General features: G+C 41.7%; 1 protein-coding gene across 12 annotated transcripts in view; it reads left to right on the forward strand.

Moving 5' to 3' along the window:
* The window catches only part of LOC139180203 (ADAMTS-like protein 3), a 75800-nt gene extending 61446 nt beyond the window's left edge, over nucleotides 1-14354 (forward strand). For 6 of the 12 annotated variants that reach the window (XR_011564516.1, XR_011564517.1, XR_011564511.1 and 3 more), the window contains 2 exons: nucleotides 306-390; nucleotides 1642-4979. Coding sequence is in view for 2 of the 12 variants with exons in the window: in XM_070781688.1 (XP_070637789.1) it covers nucleotides 306-390; nucleotides 1642-1657 (101 nt within the window). In the remaining 10 variants the exon portion in view is untranslated. Of the gene's footprint in view, nucleotides 1-305; nucleotides 391-1641; nucleotides 4980-7137 lie in introns of those variants that run through there. The other 6 variants (XR_011564518.1, XR_011564514.1, XR_011564512.1 and 3 more) reach the window with 6 other exon arrangements.
* The last annotated feature ends 3856 nt before the right edge of the window (nucleotides 14355-18210 follow it).

An 18210-nucleotide genomic window follows, 5' to 3' on the forward strand; every position in this document is an offset into this window, starting at 1 on the left:
GGTTGAAATCAGAGATTTAATATGCAAACAACAGAGATTGGTACTGATTTATAAAAGATATTTTTTATGATAACTTGGAGAATGTATTCAACTGTGTCATGGGATTGTTTGGTTGCATTCTGATAATGTATAAATTAAAAAAATACGTGACAGAAGTTTTTGGTTCCGTCCAGAAGCCACTTAATGCACTGTTTGTTTGAAAAAAAAAAAAAATTGATGAAATCTCCAGTAAATAACAATCACATGTCCAACTCTTGAATGATTAACAATAATTAAGCTTGTTGTTTATGTTCCTTTTTCCTTAGAAAAAAGTCCAGTGGGAGCTAAATTACCTTGGCTGAAACAAGCTCAAGAACTAGAAGAGACCAGAATAGCAACAGAAGAACCAATGTGAGTCCAGGACCTTTTATGGGAGTATTCAGGGCCTAGCCAGTTAACATGATATATGTCATTTTTGTACTCACTGGAGTATAATATGTTTCAAATCCAAATGACCTGGATTTGCAGACTCTAGAGAGCCTGAACTGGCTAGAATTCTCCTCTGTTGCACAATTCAGCAGTCTTTGGCAGCATCTACGAGTAGCACAGAAAAGAACGGTGCCTTTTAACTCAAAGCAGACTCAGTAGTCTGTTACAGTTTCCAGATTGGGGGTAATATCTAGATCTAGATTAACACATATGATTTGACCAAAGACCATCACAGTGTTAACCAAATAAACTGATCATTCCATGGATAAGACATGGCCAATGTTTATCAAACCAGTTAAGCTAAAACATAACATGCTGGCCTGAGTGATTATCAGGAGAACTCCCAGAGCTGCTGTGGTATGGGGCATGGAAGAACACGGCACCAAGAGTCTTGGAGCCTAGAATCACCACTTGTAACCATGTGACCTTAGACAAGTCTTTCATTTTTCTGGGTCTCATTTCCTTACTTATAAAATGAGAAGGCCAGGCTTAATCTCTAGAGAGATCAAAAATCCAGTGGCTTCTGTCCACATGGGATTTGGCAAGTTTGGGCTGTCATGGTATCCATGGAGATATAGTATCAAGAGCATGTCAAGAAACATTCTGGAGGTGAAGGTATGGGGACCTAAAGAGAGCAAGGAATCAAAGACGTTGACTCTCACCCAGGAATCTAGAAGCAAAACAGCATCAGTGATAGACTTGAGGAATTGGACAGGACAGCTGATTCCACATCAGATATGTGAGGCCTGCCATGCTGACAGGCTGTCACAGGGAGAACAATTCACAGGTGGTCAGAGGAAAGCAGATCTCAGAGGCTGGGTGGCCAGTGTCTCTCTTCAACGCCTTCGGCAAGGGCACAGTTCACTGCGTTGAGAGCTCTTTCTTGGATTGAACAACCTGGGTTATTTGCAGTATTTTTTTTCCTTTTGAGCCAAAATATAACCTCCTTCCAATTTCTGCTTTCTGAAACAGAAAAAAACACATCTGTGCCTCATCCCATGTGACAAGTTTTCACAAATTTGCAGAAAACTGAATCCCTAGAGCACTATCTTTCCCAGGTTCATCATTCTTAGCCTTTTCAGCAGTTTTTGTGTATTGTTTTTAAATCCCTTACCAACCCTGTTGCTCCTCTCAGAACAGGCTCTCATCCGTCAATGTCCCTTTTCACTGCAGTGCAACCCAGCAGTGAGCCCCCATGGGCACATGGATTCCTTTTCTTTGAGAAGGCACCTTGCTTCCAGTGACCGAGGGGACCAAGAGAACTGGCACATCACACTTATGACACATGCAGAACATCTGGATGTGAACCCAGAAGACATTGTGAACACTGTGAGGTGAATGACCCCAGAGGAACTGACTGAAGAGAGGCATGTTGGCTCATGATGGAAGTGTGGAGGTTTAGAGGAAAAAGTGGAGTCAAAAGTCAATCTTAGAAACTGCCCTAGTGGTCCAATGACTAAGGCTCCAAGCTCCCAATGCAGGGGGCCCAGGTTTGATTCCTGGTCGGGGAACTAGATCCCATATACCACAACTGAGAGTTTGCAGCTGACACTAAAAAGATCCTACATGCCTCAAGTAAGATTGAAGATGAAGATTAAAGATCCCCCATGCTGCAACAAGGAGCCAGTGCAGCCAAATCAATAAATATTTTTTAAAAGTGGATCATGAAAGTGTAGGAGTTGTCAACGGAGGAAGGAATAGATCCAAGGAAGGCTCACCGTTAGAAAGAGCAAGGGAGCAAAGCCTTAAAGGAGAGGTGCAGCAGGTTCAGACTTCACAGGAAGCCAAGGAACAGCTTTGGGAACTGAGGAAAAGCTGTTTTATCTGACAAAGTCTTCCTCAGTTAATTTTAGAGCAGTAGTGTTCAAAGTGTAGAGAAGTAAAATGCTGCAGATCTTTAAGGAATGAATTCTGAATTACAAGGAAATGGGACAATGGGTATTTTACTACTCAAGAAGGAAGACTGGTAGTCAAGTTGATGAAAAGGAAGGGTTATAGGTATGTATTTGATTTTTGTTGTTGTTTTTCATTTAAAGTTAGGGCAACCTTAAACATATTAAAAAGATCATAAGGATTTTAGACAGTTATCATCTCTAGACTTTTCAGTTGTACAAGGAGGGTGTTAGGCTAAATGCTACTGGAAGCTTCTCCCAGCCCTGATCTCCTATGGTTCTGTAAGGGATGGAATCTAGAGAAGAAAAGGAACTTGGATGCCTGCAAAGGGAATCTGTTGCTGTCACACAAGGATGGTCAGTGAGTTCTCAGTCTTGAATTATACATCCTGCCAGGGTCTCTTCTCAGAACACAGTTAGATGTTATCTAGTATTTTTCTCTACGTCTGTGTCGGTATTTCTGTTTTGTAAATAAGATCACCTATACCATTTTCCTAGCTTCCACATGCATGTGTTAATAGATGATATTTATTTTTCTCTTTCTGACTTCACTCTCTATGACATTCCCTAGGTCCACATTCCACATGCCTCTACAGATGATCCAATATTGTTCCTTTTATGGCTGAGCAATATTCCATAGGGCTTCCCTGGTGGCTTAGATGGTAAAGAATCCACCTACAATGCAGGTGACCGGGGTTCAATCCCTAGGTTGGGAAGATCCCCTGGAGAAAGCAGTGGCAACCCACTCCAGTATTCTTTCCTGGAGAATCCTCATGGACAGAGGAGCCTACTAGGCTACAGTCTATGGGTTCACCAAGAGTTGGACATGACTAAGCGATTAAACACAGCACAGCAATATTCCATGTGTGGCTCATTCATTTTGCTATACAGTAGACACTAACAACATTGTAAAGCAACTATACTCCAATAAAAATTAATTAAAAAAAAACACAATTAGATCACCATTGCTAATCCTTCTGTGTATTCTCTCTTGGTTAAAGGCTTTGCTGTCAGTTCCCTAGACTGGAAGCTTGCAGTCATTCTCGCCTCTTGCTCACGTTTTCCCTGTCTATAATTAACTAGAGTTGTGAAGTCATATCTACTAAAATCTCCATTGCAGCTCTCCTCCTCTCCATCCTTACTACTGCCTTTGTTCAGGTCTTGAGGTCACTTACGAGGACACCTACAACAGCCTTCTAATTGCTCCCCACTTGATGATCTCAGCTGGTAAAGAATCTGCCTGCAATGTGGGAGACCTGGGTTCAATCCCTGGGTTGGGAAAATCCTCTGGAGAAGGGAACGGCTACCCACTCCAGTATTCTTGCCTGGAGAATTCCTTGCCTATACAGTCCATGGGGTCACAAAGAATCGGACATGACTGAGCAACTTTCACTCTCACTTTTGATCTCCTCAGATCCACCCAGTCTGGCTAAAGCACAAGTCTGATCTTTTCTTACAGTGTTCAGCGTATCCCAGTGTTTCCCCATTTCCTGAAGACTTATGCTCGTTCACCAGCCAACAAGTCATAGTGCGGTAGGTATCACTCTTCCTGGCTCCCAGCCTCATCTCTGATCAGACCCCCTCCTGCCCCCAACTTAGACTGGAATGGGGTGCTCCAGCACTTGCTGCTGTTGGCTGTTCCTTGCCTGTAATGAGCTGCCATTCACCTCCTTCACTTTAACCATGTTCTCCTTTCTGCTGGGAGTGGCACCCACCTGGATTTTGAAAAAGCTTTTGTTTTTTTTGGTTGTTATAGAAAATATCAAGCCTGTTGAAAGACAAGAGAACAATATGACAACCTCACTCATGTATCTGTCTCTCATCTGCAACAGTTATCAACTCAGGGCCATCTTGTTTCATCCACACCACTGCCTCCACCCACAGTGGGGCATTTTTGAAGCACACCCAGACAGCATGTCCTTTCATTCATAAATACTTAAGTGTGTATCTTTAAAAGAGAAACATCTGTTTTTGATCATCAGATTACCACTGTAAAAAAATTTTTTTGGCCATGCCACACGGCATGTGGGATCTTAGTTCTCTGACCAGGGATGGAACCTGTGCCCTGTGATTGCAAGCTCAGAGTCTTAACCACTGGACCAGGGAAGTCCCCACAATACCACTCTTTTAAGTGTGGTCCTCAGATTGCTTCTTTTAGAAGCACCTGTGATGCTATTTAAAATGCAGATTTCTGGACCTCACCAAGTCAGGTATTCTGGGAGTATATATATATTTTTTCTTTTGGCTCTTCCAGTTCTTTTTAAAATTGTGGTAAAATAGGCATAACATAAAATGGAGCATCTTAGCCCTCTTTAAGTGTTCAGTTCACTGGTATTAAGTACATTGGCACTATTGTGCAACTCTCACCACCATCCATCTCCAGGGGTTTTCATATACCCACCACAGATTCTGTACCTGGGAATCACTGACTCCCCATCCCCTGTCCCTTTCCCTGCAGCCTGTGGTCATCTCTGTTGTACTTCCAGCTCTGTGGATTTGTCAGCAGCATGTTTTAGCAAACACCCTGGGTGACTGGCGAGGAGGGTGGTGCATCAGAATTTGGGAACTACTGGATCAGATAATCTCTAGGGTCCCTCTTGGTGGTGGTGGTTTTAGTTGCTCAGTCACATCTGACTATTGGTGGCCCTGTGGACCATTGCCTGCCAGGCTCCTCTGTCAATGGGATTTCCCAGGCCAGAATACTGAGTGGGTAGCCATTCCCTTCTCCAGGGGATCTTCCCAACCCAGGGATTGAACTCATGTCTCCTGCATTGGCAGGCAGGTTCTTTACTGACTGAGCCACCAGGGAAGCCAGGTTCTTTCTTAAGTTTTACCTAACTGGAAAAGGGCCATATCATGTAAGCTGCAGCAGGGTCCGGCCCCATGTTCATCCTCAAGCCTGCATGTGCTGTCAGCCCCACCTGACTTTGGTAGTGGCTCTTCCTGTTCACATTCACTGAGCAAAGCTAATCTGCTCTCTACTCCTGTAGGACACCTTCTTCCTCCCCAGCACCTGTTCCTGGGCCTGAACAGCTGCCTCTCCCCGCCATCCCTCTCCCTCTCTCTGTGGTCTCTGCAGTTTTCCTTTGTAAGTCATGCTGCCTGGCAGTTTCTGCCCTGTTCCCACTGTCTAGTGTGAAGTTTATAGTTTCCTCCCACCACTCTGACTCTAGTCAGTCCCTTGATTTCCAAACAAAACCACAACATATCTCAGCTTCCAGTTCATCCTTTTATTCTCCGTCTTTGTGGTTTGGGGATGCTTGCCTGTTGACAGTGAGTGAGAAGATGAACATAGCTGTATTTTGGATCCCTGAAGAATGCCTGCCAAAGCCGCCTGGAGAAGATAAATATTTCTGCCTCTGTGGTTTACTGTGGCTCGAGCTCTGACTTTACATAGAGAATGGATGTTAAAAAGGCCTTTCTTTTTAATTAGGAAAATAAAAATTACAGGTTATAAAGCAAAGCCAGGGGAACTGCAGTTTTTACCATGTTAGCTTTCAGCTGTGGAATGTGTTGACAGTTGATATGGTTCATCATTGCTTTAAAAGTTCTTCCCTGGAGCCTTCCTAGTTTCTATGGGACTCACAGAGCTTCCTTAGTCACGCTGCCCTCCCTCTCTTTTAGCATGTATGAGAACCAAGGAAATGAGACAGATTCAGAACAATTTTGTATATTTTCCACTGCCATTTTAGCCTCTCCATTTGTATTTGCTCAAATTGAATCAGGTTATATTTTAGACATTCTATTTTTCTTACAACAGTAGTAACAACTAATACTAAGGACTTTGTGCCAGACTGTGTCCTCAGTGTTGTATGTGGATTAATTCTGATCCAATTCTCACAATGACCCCATGAGGAGGCATTATTATTAGTTTCATTGTAGGGATGAAGAAACAAATGTTTAGATTACAGAATTATCTCCAACATTTCAGATCTACTAAGTGGTGGGTGGTGATGCTCTAGCCTGTGATTCAAGGAAGAGCTCCAATTTTATGTTGCTGCTGCTGCTAAATCGCTTCAGTAGTGTCTGATTCTGTGTGACACCATAGATGGCAGCCCACCAGGCTCCCCCGTCTCTGGGATTCTCCAGGCAAGAATACTGGAGAGGGTTGCTATTTCCTTCTCCAATGCATGAAAGTGAAAAGTGAAAGTGAAGTCGCTCAGACATGTCTGACTCCTAGCAACTCCATGGACTGCAGCCTACCAGGCTCCACCGTCCATGGGATTTTCCAGGCAAGAGTACTGGAGTGGGGTGCCATTGTTAGGAGACCTGAATTCAAGGCTCTCCCATCCTTGGGTTGGTCTCATAAGGCAGACAGAGAAGTTAGCGATTAGATTGCTGTGTTGTGAGGCTTAAAGCTCAGGGATGGCTTCCAGGGAGAGCTGGTACATGAAATGATGCCCTAAGTTGTATATGGGTGTTAGAACAGCACATCAGGCATTGGGGTTGTATGTAGGCCAACTGGTCCGTGGGGGCCACCACACCTGGACACTGAGGGTACTGAATGTGGAGAGGAGGCTGGAGGCTAAGGAGGTGGTAATGACAGCAGGGAAAGTGGGCAAGTCTTGGAGGCCTTCCATGGCTCATAAAGGATTTGGACTTCATCTGTAGGCAGTGAGAATCATTTAGGAATTTTTAACAAGTGATGTAATCACAACAATTATATTTTAGAAAGATGTTTCTGGCCTTCTGCAGTTTGTATCTAATTATTCACTATGATAAATAAAACTGTAGCAAATCTCAAATTGCACCTCTCTACATCTCTATGTCTCCTTAGGACACATTTGCTGGAGTGGAATTTGGGGGCCAGAAGATGGACACATTGAAGGCATTTAATTCCTACCATCAAATTTCCTCTTTAAAATTTAAACAAAAGATACTATAGTGTTCAGGAAGTGCTGAATCTTATTTCTGTTTTTCTCCCATGGTAATTTTAAAAATTAAATTCTCATTAAATGAGAGTGTATCTTTGTACATTTTTTTTTTTCTGGGAGATTATATAGATGGCATAAGTCTTTCAGACCTTCTGCATTTAAGAGTTCCTTTCTTATACTCTGAAATGAGCAGAAGTATGAACTCTTGTTCAATAACTGTCTTCTTTGTGCCTAAACTGCCCTTTATACTTGTGTTATGAAATTTTTTTTTACTTAGACATAAGATTTTTCTCCATATACTTAAAATTAGGATTTTTAAAGAATAAATCCAGGTATTCTTTTCTTTTCAAATTTTGGTAAACAGTGAGAATTTTTGGGACATGGATTCAAATCTTTCTTGGGTGCATGAAAGTTTTCTTCTTTTGTATTTGTGCCTCTTTCTATTGTATTTCTTATTTATTCTGAAGGTTCATCAACTCTCCATATTGAATCTCTTCTCTGTTTTTAACATGTGATACTTCCCTCACCTTTTTGTGTTTTCTCCTCTATGTTTTGGGTGCACATCTGCCCTTCAAACAACCATTTGCTATCCTTACCATGAATGTATTTCCTACTATTCATTTGGATTTTCTTCTGTCATAGAGCAAACTTTGCATTATTTTTGTATTTTTTCAGCCTTTTCTCAACCAAGCCAGGGAGTATTTCCAGCCATGTTTTGAGTGTTTTATTTTTTTCCTGCCTTGGTCTTTGTTGCTGCATGCTTTCTTTCTCTAGTTGCAGTGTGCAGGCTTCTCATTGTGGGGGCTTCGCTAGTTGCAGAGCATGGGCTCTAGGGTGCAGGCTTCAGCAGTTGTGGCACACGGGCTTAGTTGCTCTATAGCATGTGTGATCTTCCCAAGCCAGAAATCGAATCCTAGTCCCCTAGTCCAGTGGTTACTGGACCGCCAGGGAAGTTTGTGTTTTGACTTTCTTAATCTCTTCATTTATCTTTTGTTTTATAGAATATTTCCTTGAATTTTATTGTCATTACATTTTAAGGAGATGCTGTAGCATTTCCTTCTGTATCTGATAATATTTTTTCCCAAAATATGCTTTCCCTTCACAGATATATGTTACATTCTTCTTCTTTAATAGCAAAAAATTATGTTAACAAGTGGATATTGGTGTTTGTTTATTCACTTTTGAAATCAGGAAAATAAATGCCCCAAAATAATATTCTCAGATTTTCCTGGGATCCTTTCATTGTCATCTTGGATGATCTTAAATTGCATCTCTCACCTATGATACTGTTGAGGCAGGGTAAAATAATGCCAGTAGCTACTATGTCATCTTTGATAAATTATCCTCAGTTTCCTCATCTGTACAATGGGAATAATAATAATACTTCCTGATGGGGCTGTTGCTATGAGTAAATGATAAAATATATGTGAAGTACATGGAACAATGTCTCACACAAATAACAATGTAATGAATGTCAGTTGTTTTCATTTTTGTTGTAATTATTGAGCTTTTCACTCTGACATCTCATTTAATCCCAACCTAACCCCATTAGGTTGGTACTATTACTGTTGCTATATTACAGGAAATTATTGCCTTTGTATTTGAATAACAGTTTGATTGGACGTAATATTCTTGGGACCCCAACTCTCTCTTTCAAAACTTTTGTTCGTCTTTTTCTGGTTTTGAATGTTGCTGAGTCTGAAGTCCACCTGACTTTTTATTATAAGGGACTTGATTTTTGTACCTAGACGCCTATGCAATTCTTTTTTTCATCCTCAAAGTCTTAGTTTTTAAGTATATTCATTTACATAAACTTAGTGCTTTAAGCAGAGAAGGCAATGACACCCCACTCCAGTACTCTTGCCTGGAAAATCCCATGGATGGAGGAGCCTGGTGGGCTGCAGTCCATGGGGTCACCAAGAGTCGGACACGACTGAGCAACTTCACTTTCACTTCTCACTTTCATGCATTGGAGAGGGAAATGGCAACCCACTCCAGTGTTCTTGCCTGGAGAATCCCAGGGACGGGGGAGCCTGGTGGGCTACTGTCTATGGGGTCGCACAGAGTCAGACACGACTGAAGTGACTCAGCAGCAGCAGCAGTACTTTAAGACAGCACAAATGTATTATCTCATAGTTCGGGGGGTCAGAAACCCAATATATTTAGCTGATTTCTTTAGGTCCCACTAGGGTAAAACCATGGCATCTGTCAGCCTGATCTCTTCTCTGGAGGCCCAGGGTAGAATCCACTTCCAGGCTCATTCAGGCAGTTGGCAGAGTGCAGATCCATGCAGTTCCAGAGCTGAAATCTCCATTTCCTTGCTGGCTCTTGGCTGGGAGCTGTTCCCATTTCTGGAGGCTTCCTGCATTCCTTGTCTCCTGGCCCCTTCCAACCTGGAGCCAGCCACAGTGGGCTGAGTACCTCTCATGCTGTCATTCTCTCTTGCCTCCTGTTATGCTGCATCTCTCTAACTCCAGCCAGAGAATTCTTTCTGTTTTTAAGGACTTGTGTGATTAGGCCCACTGAAATAATTGCCCTGTCTTGAGGTCCATAATCTTAACCACATCTGCAGAATCCCTTTTGCCATGTAACAGCATATTCATATATTCTAGGGATTAGGGTGTGGGTATCTTTAGGGAGGGCATTCTGCTGAAAGCTCTAGGTTTTTATGTTAATCATTTTTAATCACCTTTTCCTGGAAGACAGTGTAACCTTTCCAGGCTGTATTTTAGGCACATTTTTCACATATTTTATTTATGAACTTTTGTTTTCTGTTTCATGTGTTGAAACCTCTACTTGAAGAATCCAACTATCTTCAACATTGGATTCTCTCATTTTATCTCTAAAAACTGCATTAAAAATCAATTTTAGAGAGATACAATTTACATACAAAATGTGTGTCTGTCTAAAGTGATGGGTTTTAACAGGTGGACACAAAACACAGAACCCCAGTCCCATTCTTGATACAGAACATCTCCCCCACCCAGAAGCTTCCTTTGCAGCCCAGCCCTCCATTCACCCCTCTAATTGCTTTAAAACTTTTCTTTCTCTCAACACTGCATTCACTTCCAAGTCTTGCTTCTATGTTGTTAATTTGACCTTCAGCCATGTTTCTTCTATTCTTTTCTCTTGGTTCTGAATTGTTAGTTTCTAATGATGTTTTGTTTCACCATTTGTTTCCTCAGCTCTGTAGTTTTCCATTTTATTCTGTGGTTTTATCATCTCGTACCTAGGCTCTCTTATAGGTGAACTGTTGTTTTTTTTTATGTTTTGGGTTTTTGGCCTTAAGGCATGTGGGATTCCCTGACCAGGGATTGATCCTGCACCCTTTCATTGGAAGATGAAGTCTTTTAATCAATGGACCATCAGAGAAGTCCCTTGAATTGCTCTTTAAAAAAAAAAAAATCTTTTCTGTTGTGGAGTTGGACACAACTGAGCAACTGAGCATGCATGCATTGTGCAAAGACACAGGGAATATGCTCTGTTTCTCTGATTGTTTTTCCCAGACATTACTCTTCAAATATTTGTGTGCAGCTGTGTGTCTTTCTTTTCTTGAAAGAAAAAATTACTGTGTGTGTGTGTGTGTGTGTGTGTGTGTGTGTGTGTGTGTAGAGGGGGGAACAAAGACAAAACAAGATTCAAACTGCATGAACATGATAGTGTCCTTTGTTTAAATGAAACATAATGTGTAGAAGAAAATCATGCAGGATGATGCATACATTTTTGAGTTGCCGTGACTCCCCATCTCGCTTCCCCCAAATCACTCATGGATAATTTGGACAGCTCTGATATTTGTTTTTTAAGAGGACACTTAAAAGGATCTTTGAAAACCAACTTGACAGAATTCCCTGGTGGTCCAGTGGGTAGAATTCCAGACTTTCACAGTTGAAGGCTGGGGTTTGATCTCTGGTTGGGGAACTAAGATTCTACAAGCTAAGAAAAAAAAAAAATGATAACCAACTTGAAACATCCAGGACACCTGGAAAACATCAAGTGTAACCATCATTTGCCCTGTTGGGAATTAAGATGGGCCTTCTCGCTGAAACATAATCCCAAATTTTAGTTTTTATTATGAAGGAGAAAAGAGAAAAAAATTAATGACCATAGAAGTATACTATGCATATGGTTAGAAAGTTAAAGCCTTTAAAAGGTGCAAAATGAAAATGAACAAAGACAAATGTCACGTATTAACACATACATATGGAATCTATAAAATGGTATAGATGATCCTATTTGCAAAAGAGAAATAGAGACATAGATGTAGAGAACAAACGTATGGACTCCAAAGCAGAAACAACGGGGGGGATGAATTGGGAGATTGGGATTGATGTATATACACTATTGATACTATATATAAAATAGATAACTCATGAGATCCTACTGTATAGCACAGAGAACTCTACTCAGTGCTCTGTGGTGACCTAACTGGGAAGGAAATCCAAAAAAAAAAAAGAGGGGATACATGTCTACGTATAGCTGGTTCACTGTGCTGTACAGTAGAAACTAACCAACACTGTAAAGCAACTATCCTCCAATAAAATTTAATTTAAAAAAAGCAGCAACAAAATACAGTAAAAGCCTCCTTCTATAAACTCCATTTCCTGGCTCTTGCAATCACTTCCTGAAAAGAGAAATTATATATAAATCAGCATAGATAACATAGAAGCTATAAATATATACCGTTAGAACCAGACGTGAAACAACAGACTGGTTCAAAATTGGGAAAGGAGAACATCAAGGCTGTATACTGTCACCTTGCTTATTTAACTTATATTCAGAGTTCATCATGAGAAATTCAGGGCTGGATGAGTCATGAACTGGAATCAAGAGTGCAGGGAGAAATGATAAAACCTCAGATATGCAGATGGTACCACTCTAATGGCAGAAAGCAAAGAAGAATTATAGAGCTTCTTGATGAAAGTGAGAGAGGAGAGTTAAAAAGCTGGCTTAAAATTCAACATTCAAAAAACTAAGATCATGGCAGTCAGTCCCATTACTTTATGGCAAATAGATGGGGAAAAAGTGACAGATTTTATTTTATTGAGCTCCAAAATCACTGTGGACAGTAACTGCAGCCATGAAATCAAAAGACACTTGCTCCTTGAAAGAAAAGCTATGACAGACATTGTGTTAAAAAAGCAGAGATCACTTTGCCAACAAAGGTCTGTATAGTCAAAACTATGGTTTTTCAAGTAGTCATGTACGGATGTGAAAGTTGGACCATAAAGAAGGCTGAGCATTGAAGAACTGATGCTTCTGAACTGTGGTGCTGGAGAGGACTCGTGAGAGTCCCTTGGACTGCAAGGAGATCAAACCTGTTAATCCTAAAGGAAATCAACCCTGAATATTCATTGGAAGAACTGATGCTGAAGCTCCAATACTTTGGTCACCTGATGCGAAGAACCAACTCATTGGAAAAGATCCTGATGCTGGGAAAGATTGAGGAAAAGAGGAGAAGGGAGTGACAGAGGATGAGATGGTTGGATGACATCACTGACTCCATGGAAATGAGTTTGAGCAAATTCAGGGAGTTAGTGAAGGACAGGGAAGCCTGGTGTACTGCAGTTCACAGGGTTACAAAGAGTGGGACATGACTTAGAGACTGAGCAACAATATGTAATATATACACTATATAGGCATGTCTGTGCTCTTTTGTGTAGTTAGACAAAAGATCATTGCGTATGATACTTATTTCATAAGACCACATACTTATTTCATTTAACAGCCTCCAAAAGGAGAATATTCCTTGCCAATTCATATAGATTCACCTTCTTCTTTTCAGTGACCTCATCCTATTATTGAATACATTGTATGGATGTGTCTTCTTAAATTTAATCAGTCTCCTTTCCAGTTTTCCCATGGGAAAGCAGCAAGGACAGAAAAGAGTAAAGATGCAAATATTGCTCCAGTACTACTACATCCTAAGGAGCTGAGTCATGGAAAATGAAGATTAGAGAATAGTTTGCCACTAACAGTTTCCAACAAAACAAAATGAAAACAGGGAGGTGTTATTGATATTTCTTTATTGCTCATGGACAGCAATAGTGTTTTGATTCTGCTGTGCTCTTGTGTACAACTGTGGTGAAGCCTCATGTAGGGAGAGATGCTTAGGTGATTCTGAGAGATGTTTACAACCAGCTCATTCTGAGATTTTAAACATTAAGCCTTGGAACTGTATTTGAAGCAAACAGCTCAGCAGCATTTTTTCTGAAGTTATTTAGTACAACATTTTCCCATGAATATAGGTCTATAGTCACTCAAATTTAGGAAACCATACACGTTGTATCCACTCCCCCTTGAGTATGTATGGTATGTGTTCATATATCATAGTTTTGGGAAAAATTTTGCAGTAAATAAACCTATTGAACATTATTGAAAACAGTGTTTTCCACACTCAATTACTGCTCTCTTTCCAGCCTATCACTTATTAATATCTCATGATGCAAGTGTTGCTTCAGATTGTCTTAAAAATATATGACATTTCTCCAAAGAAGACATACAGATGGCTAAAAAACACATGAAAAGATGCTCCACATCACTCATTATCAGAGAAATGCAAATCAAAACCACTATGAGGTACCATTTCACGCCAGTCAGAATGGCTGCGATCCAAAAGTCTACAAGCAATAAATGCTGGAGGGGGTGTGGAGAAAAGGGAACCCTCTTACACTGTACAAACTAGTACAGCCATTATGGAGAACAGTGTGGAGATTCCTTAAAAAGCTGGAAATAGAACTGCCTTATGATCCAGCAATCCCACTGCTGGGCATACACACTGAGGAAACCAGAAGGGAAAGAGACACGTGTACCCCAATGTTCATCGCAGCACTGTTTATAATAGCCAGGACATGGAAGCAACCTAGATGTCCATCAGCAGATGAATGGATAAGAAAGCTGTGGTACATACACACAATGGAGTATTACTCAGCCATTAAAAAGAATACTTTTGAATCAGTTCTAATGAGGTGGATGAAACTGGAGCCTATTATACAGAGTGAAGTAAGCCGGAAAGAAAAACATCAATACAGTATACTAATGCATATATATGGAATTTAGAAAGATGGTAACAATAATCCTGTATACGAGACAGCAAAAGAGACACTGATGTATAGAACAGTCTTTTGGACTCTGTGGGAGAGGGAGAGGGTGGGAAGATTTGGGAGAATGGCATTGAAACATGTATAATATCATGTATGAAACGAGTCACCAGTCCAGGTTCGATGCACGATACTGGATGCTTGGGGCTGGTGCACTGGGACGACCCAGAGGGATGGTATGGGGAGGGAGGAGGGAGGAGGGTTCAGGATGGGGAACACATGTATACCTGTGGCAGATTCATTTTGATATTTGGCAAAACCAATACAATATTATAAAGTTTAAAAATAAAATAAAACAAACAAAAAAATATATATGTCCCAATGGAGTCTGTGTCTTAAATTCAGTGCAGGAATCAGTAAACATTTTCTATAAAGAGCCAAATAATAAATATCTTAGGTTTTGCCAGCCAAACAGTCTATTTTGCAAATCCTCAGACCTGGCCAGCCATAAACAAGGCTGAACAAGTGACCATGACTGTATTCCAATAAATATTTAGTTATGGACACACATTGAATTTTATGTCATTTTTACATGACACAAAATATCCTGCTTTTTTCTCACCATCCATTTAGAACTATGAAAATCATTCTTACCAGGTAGGCTGTGCAGAAATAGGTGGACGGGATTTAACCTGTAGGCCAAAGGAGGACACCCTGTAATTTAGTGGAGAAAGATTCAGGATAAGAAATACATGCTTTATTCAGTCACAATGGGTAACAGCTGTGATAGTTTCAAGAAAATTCAGAAGTTTTGTGTGTTGTTATATATGAAAATGTTGCATATTGTTTAGTTGCTCAGTCATGTCCAACTCTTTGGGACCCCATAAACTGTAGCCCGCCAGGCTCCTCTGTTCATGGAATTCTCTAGGCAAGAATACTGGAGTGGGTTGCCATTTCCTTCTCCAGGGGTTCTTCCTGGACCAGGAATCAAACCTGTGTCTCCTGAAATGGCAGGCAGATTCTTTACTACTGAGCCACCAGGGAAGCCCATATACTAAATAAAAAAGAATAACAAAGCTTCATTTACTCTGCAGAAGGAGAAGGAAATGGCAACCCACTCCAGAATTCTTGCATGGAGAATCCCATGGACAGAGGAACCTGGTGGTCTATAGTCCATGGGGTCACAAGAGTTGGACACAACTTAGTGACTAAACCACCACCACCACTCTGCAGAAAGCGTTTGTTATCCTACAGTTTTGCCCCTAAATATCAAGACATTTTAATAAAATTCTGCCTGTTAAGACAGGGTAAGCTCCAAAATTTCTTGAATAAATACTGGTGAACATTTCCATGTTATAAAAGAACTCAGAGTAGAAATTATCTCTACACAATTTATTATGTCCAAATCTTACAGAAAACCTTTTAATGATGATATGCAAAGGTCAGAGCACAGAATTTGAGTTAAATAACATAGGTGCAAAAGTTCAGTGTATCTCTGGTAAAAGCTTCTTTCTGTTGCTGATGAGGTTGGAACGTTTGTCCACGACACATTTTCAGGCACCAACAAAAGGACAGCCTCCAAAACATATTGAATCCCCTCTGAATGAAGTTACTTCTTCCCTTCATAGAATGCTCATCACGCCCCCTTTGTGCTCTCTTTGGACCGATGGCCCGTGTCCTCCTCTGCTCTGACCCCCGGGGCTCCCCGGTTGCCTGCAGGTTTGTTCCAGAGCCGTGGTCTGCCTGCAGTGCCACATGTGGGCCAGGTGTTCAGGTGTGAGAGGTGAAGTGCCGCGTGCTCCTGGCCTTCACGCAGACTGAGACCGAGCTGCCAGAGGAAGGGTGTGAAGGCTCCTGGCTGCCCACAGAGCAGCCCTGCCTCCTGCAGCCCTGTGATGAGAGCCCTGCCACCCAGGAACTGGCCTCTTCTTTGCAGGAGCAGGACAGTGAAATGACCTACGACTGGGAATATGCTGGCTTCACCCCCTGCACCCCCACCTGTTTGAGAGGTATTTGATCTTTTACTTAAAGGACAGGTGTGTCTGGCATTGCTGATGGTTTGAGAAATAGCAATAGTAAATCAGTAAAGCCTTATCTACAAACCAGCAGAGGTCCAAAGGAGAAGTCATTTGAATAATTGAAAACTGTTCCTTTCCTTTCTTTCAGTTTTCATCATCATTATTTTAGAAAGATAAAGGACAGTGGGACTAGATTCTGTGTTCCTGTGTTCCTAAGCATTAGCCTAACTGAGATGGTTACAGAGGTCACTGATTGATAGAGAATAAATAGGAAAATGCAAGAAATGATTAGTTGAGGTAGTATTGTGCATAAGTCAGAATTACAGAATGAAGCAGCCTGGGACTGCCTTATCTGATGCTCTCTTGGTCAGAAGTTATCCTCAGAAAATAATTTAGGTTCATACCTGCACATTGAACCAGAAACCAGTATGGAGCAAACTGATCACTGTGGTTTATGTGTGTGTACATGTGTGTACACACAGCTAGGGACCCTGATAGGACTAGGAAGTGATCATATTGTCAGGTGGCCTCCTTGGGGTGGAAATTAGCTGCAAGGTGCTTCAGGCATTCCAGGATCCAAAAGAGAGTGAATGAACAGAGAGAAGTCCAGATAGTCATTCTCTCTCTGCTGGAAGTAAAAGGACAGAAATAATCAGTGGGAAATCAAGACCCTCTAGTGACATGAAGGGGACTCCTCTCTCAGGAATCCAGGCCCCTGACATCCTCTCCCTGACTCCTGACTGTGCCTTCCAGCCAGCTTTCGTGGCTGAAACTGGGGGCTAGAAATACTCTAACCAGACTTCCCTAGTGGTCCAGTTGTTAAGACCATGCACTTCAACTGCAAGGGGCATGGGTTTGATCCCAGGTCAGGGAACTGTGATCCTATGTGCCATGTGGCATGGTCAAAGATAAAAGAAAGAAAGAAAGAAATGCTCTGACTTCAGTGCCAGCCAGTGGTGGGAAAGCTAAGGAAGCTGCTGCCTTAAGAGGCAGTTGGCTCAATAGCCTGCTCCACTCCTGCTGGCAGCCCTGCACCCTTTACTAGGCACTCCCCATCAGGTCTTAAGAGCTCGTGTACCAGTCATTGTGTTCTGGCCTCTTCCCTAGGCAGGTGGAGTGCATTCTCCATTCTTGCCATCCAGTCACTGTGACTTGAGGTATCTGTCTTTCTCTTTCCTGAGTAGTTCAACCTGTAAATCCACCTATCCTGGACACCAACCCATCAGTAAACCCAGGTAAAATGGTGTGTCCTTTACCCCTAGGCCTCAGTTAAGCTACTGTCTTTCATATAGTGGTACCCGTGTGCAATTAGGAAAAGAACTCTCATCTGCCTCCAAAATATTTCTCTCTTGCTTGCTTCTCTCTGCTTCCTAGAAGCTCACCTCAAATAGCAGGAGTTTAACCTGCTTCACCCAACACTAAATGTCTGCTGTGTCTCTTCCCTCCCAGGAATAGAAGTCTTTCCTCCTCACTTTCATGTCTGCTTTGGCCCAAACCTCTGGGTTCAGAGTCCTGGACATGTCTTCTGTTATATCTTGGAAGCCTTAAGACTGATATGCCCTTCATAATCTGGGAACTGGTACTTTCCTGATGAGTTGGGGGAAGCCCTCCAGAGATGGTCATGCATGCCTGCATGCTTGCTCAGTCAATTGTGTCTGACTCTTTGTGACCACATGGACTGTAGCCTTCCAGGTTCCTCTGTCTATGGGATTCCCCAGACAAGAATACTGGAGTTCTTCTCCAGGGAATCTTTCAGATGCAGGGATCGAACCTGAGTCTCTTATGTCTCCTGCATTGGCAGGCAGGGAAATGGCAATCCACTTCAGTATTCTTGCCTAAAGAATTCCATGGACAGATGAGCCAGGTGGGGCTGCTATTCATGGGGTCTCAAAGAGTCAGACAGTACTGAGTGACTACACTT

The sequence above is a fragment of the Bos indicus genome, chromosome 27 (assembly GCF_029378745.1).
Source record: "Bos indicus isolate NIAB-ARS_2022 breed Sahiwal x Tharparkar chromosome 27, NIAB-ARS_B.indTharparkar_mat_pri_1.0, whole genome shotgun sequence".
NCBI classification, from domain to species: Eukaryota; Metazoa; Chordata; class Mammalia; order Artiodactyla; family Bovidae; genus Bos; species Bos indicus.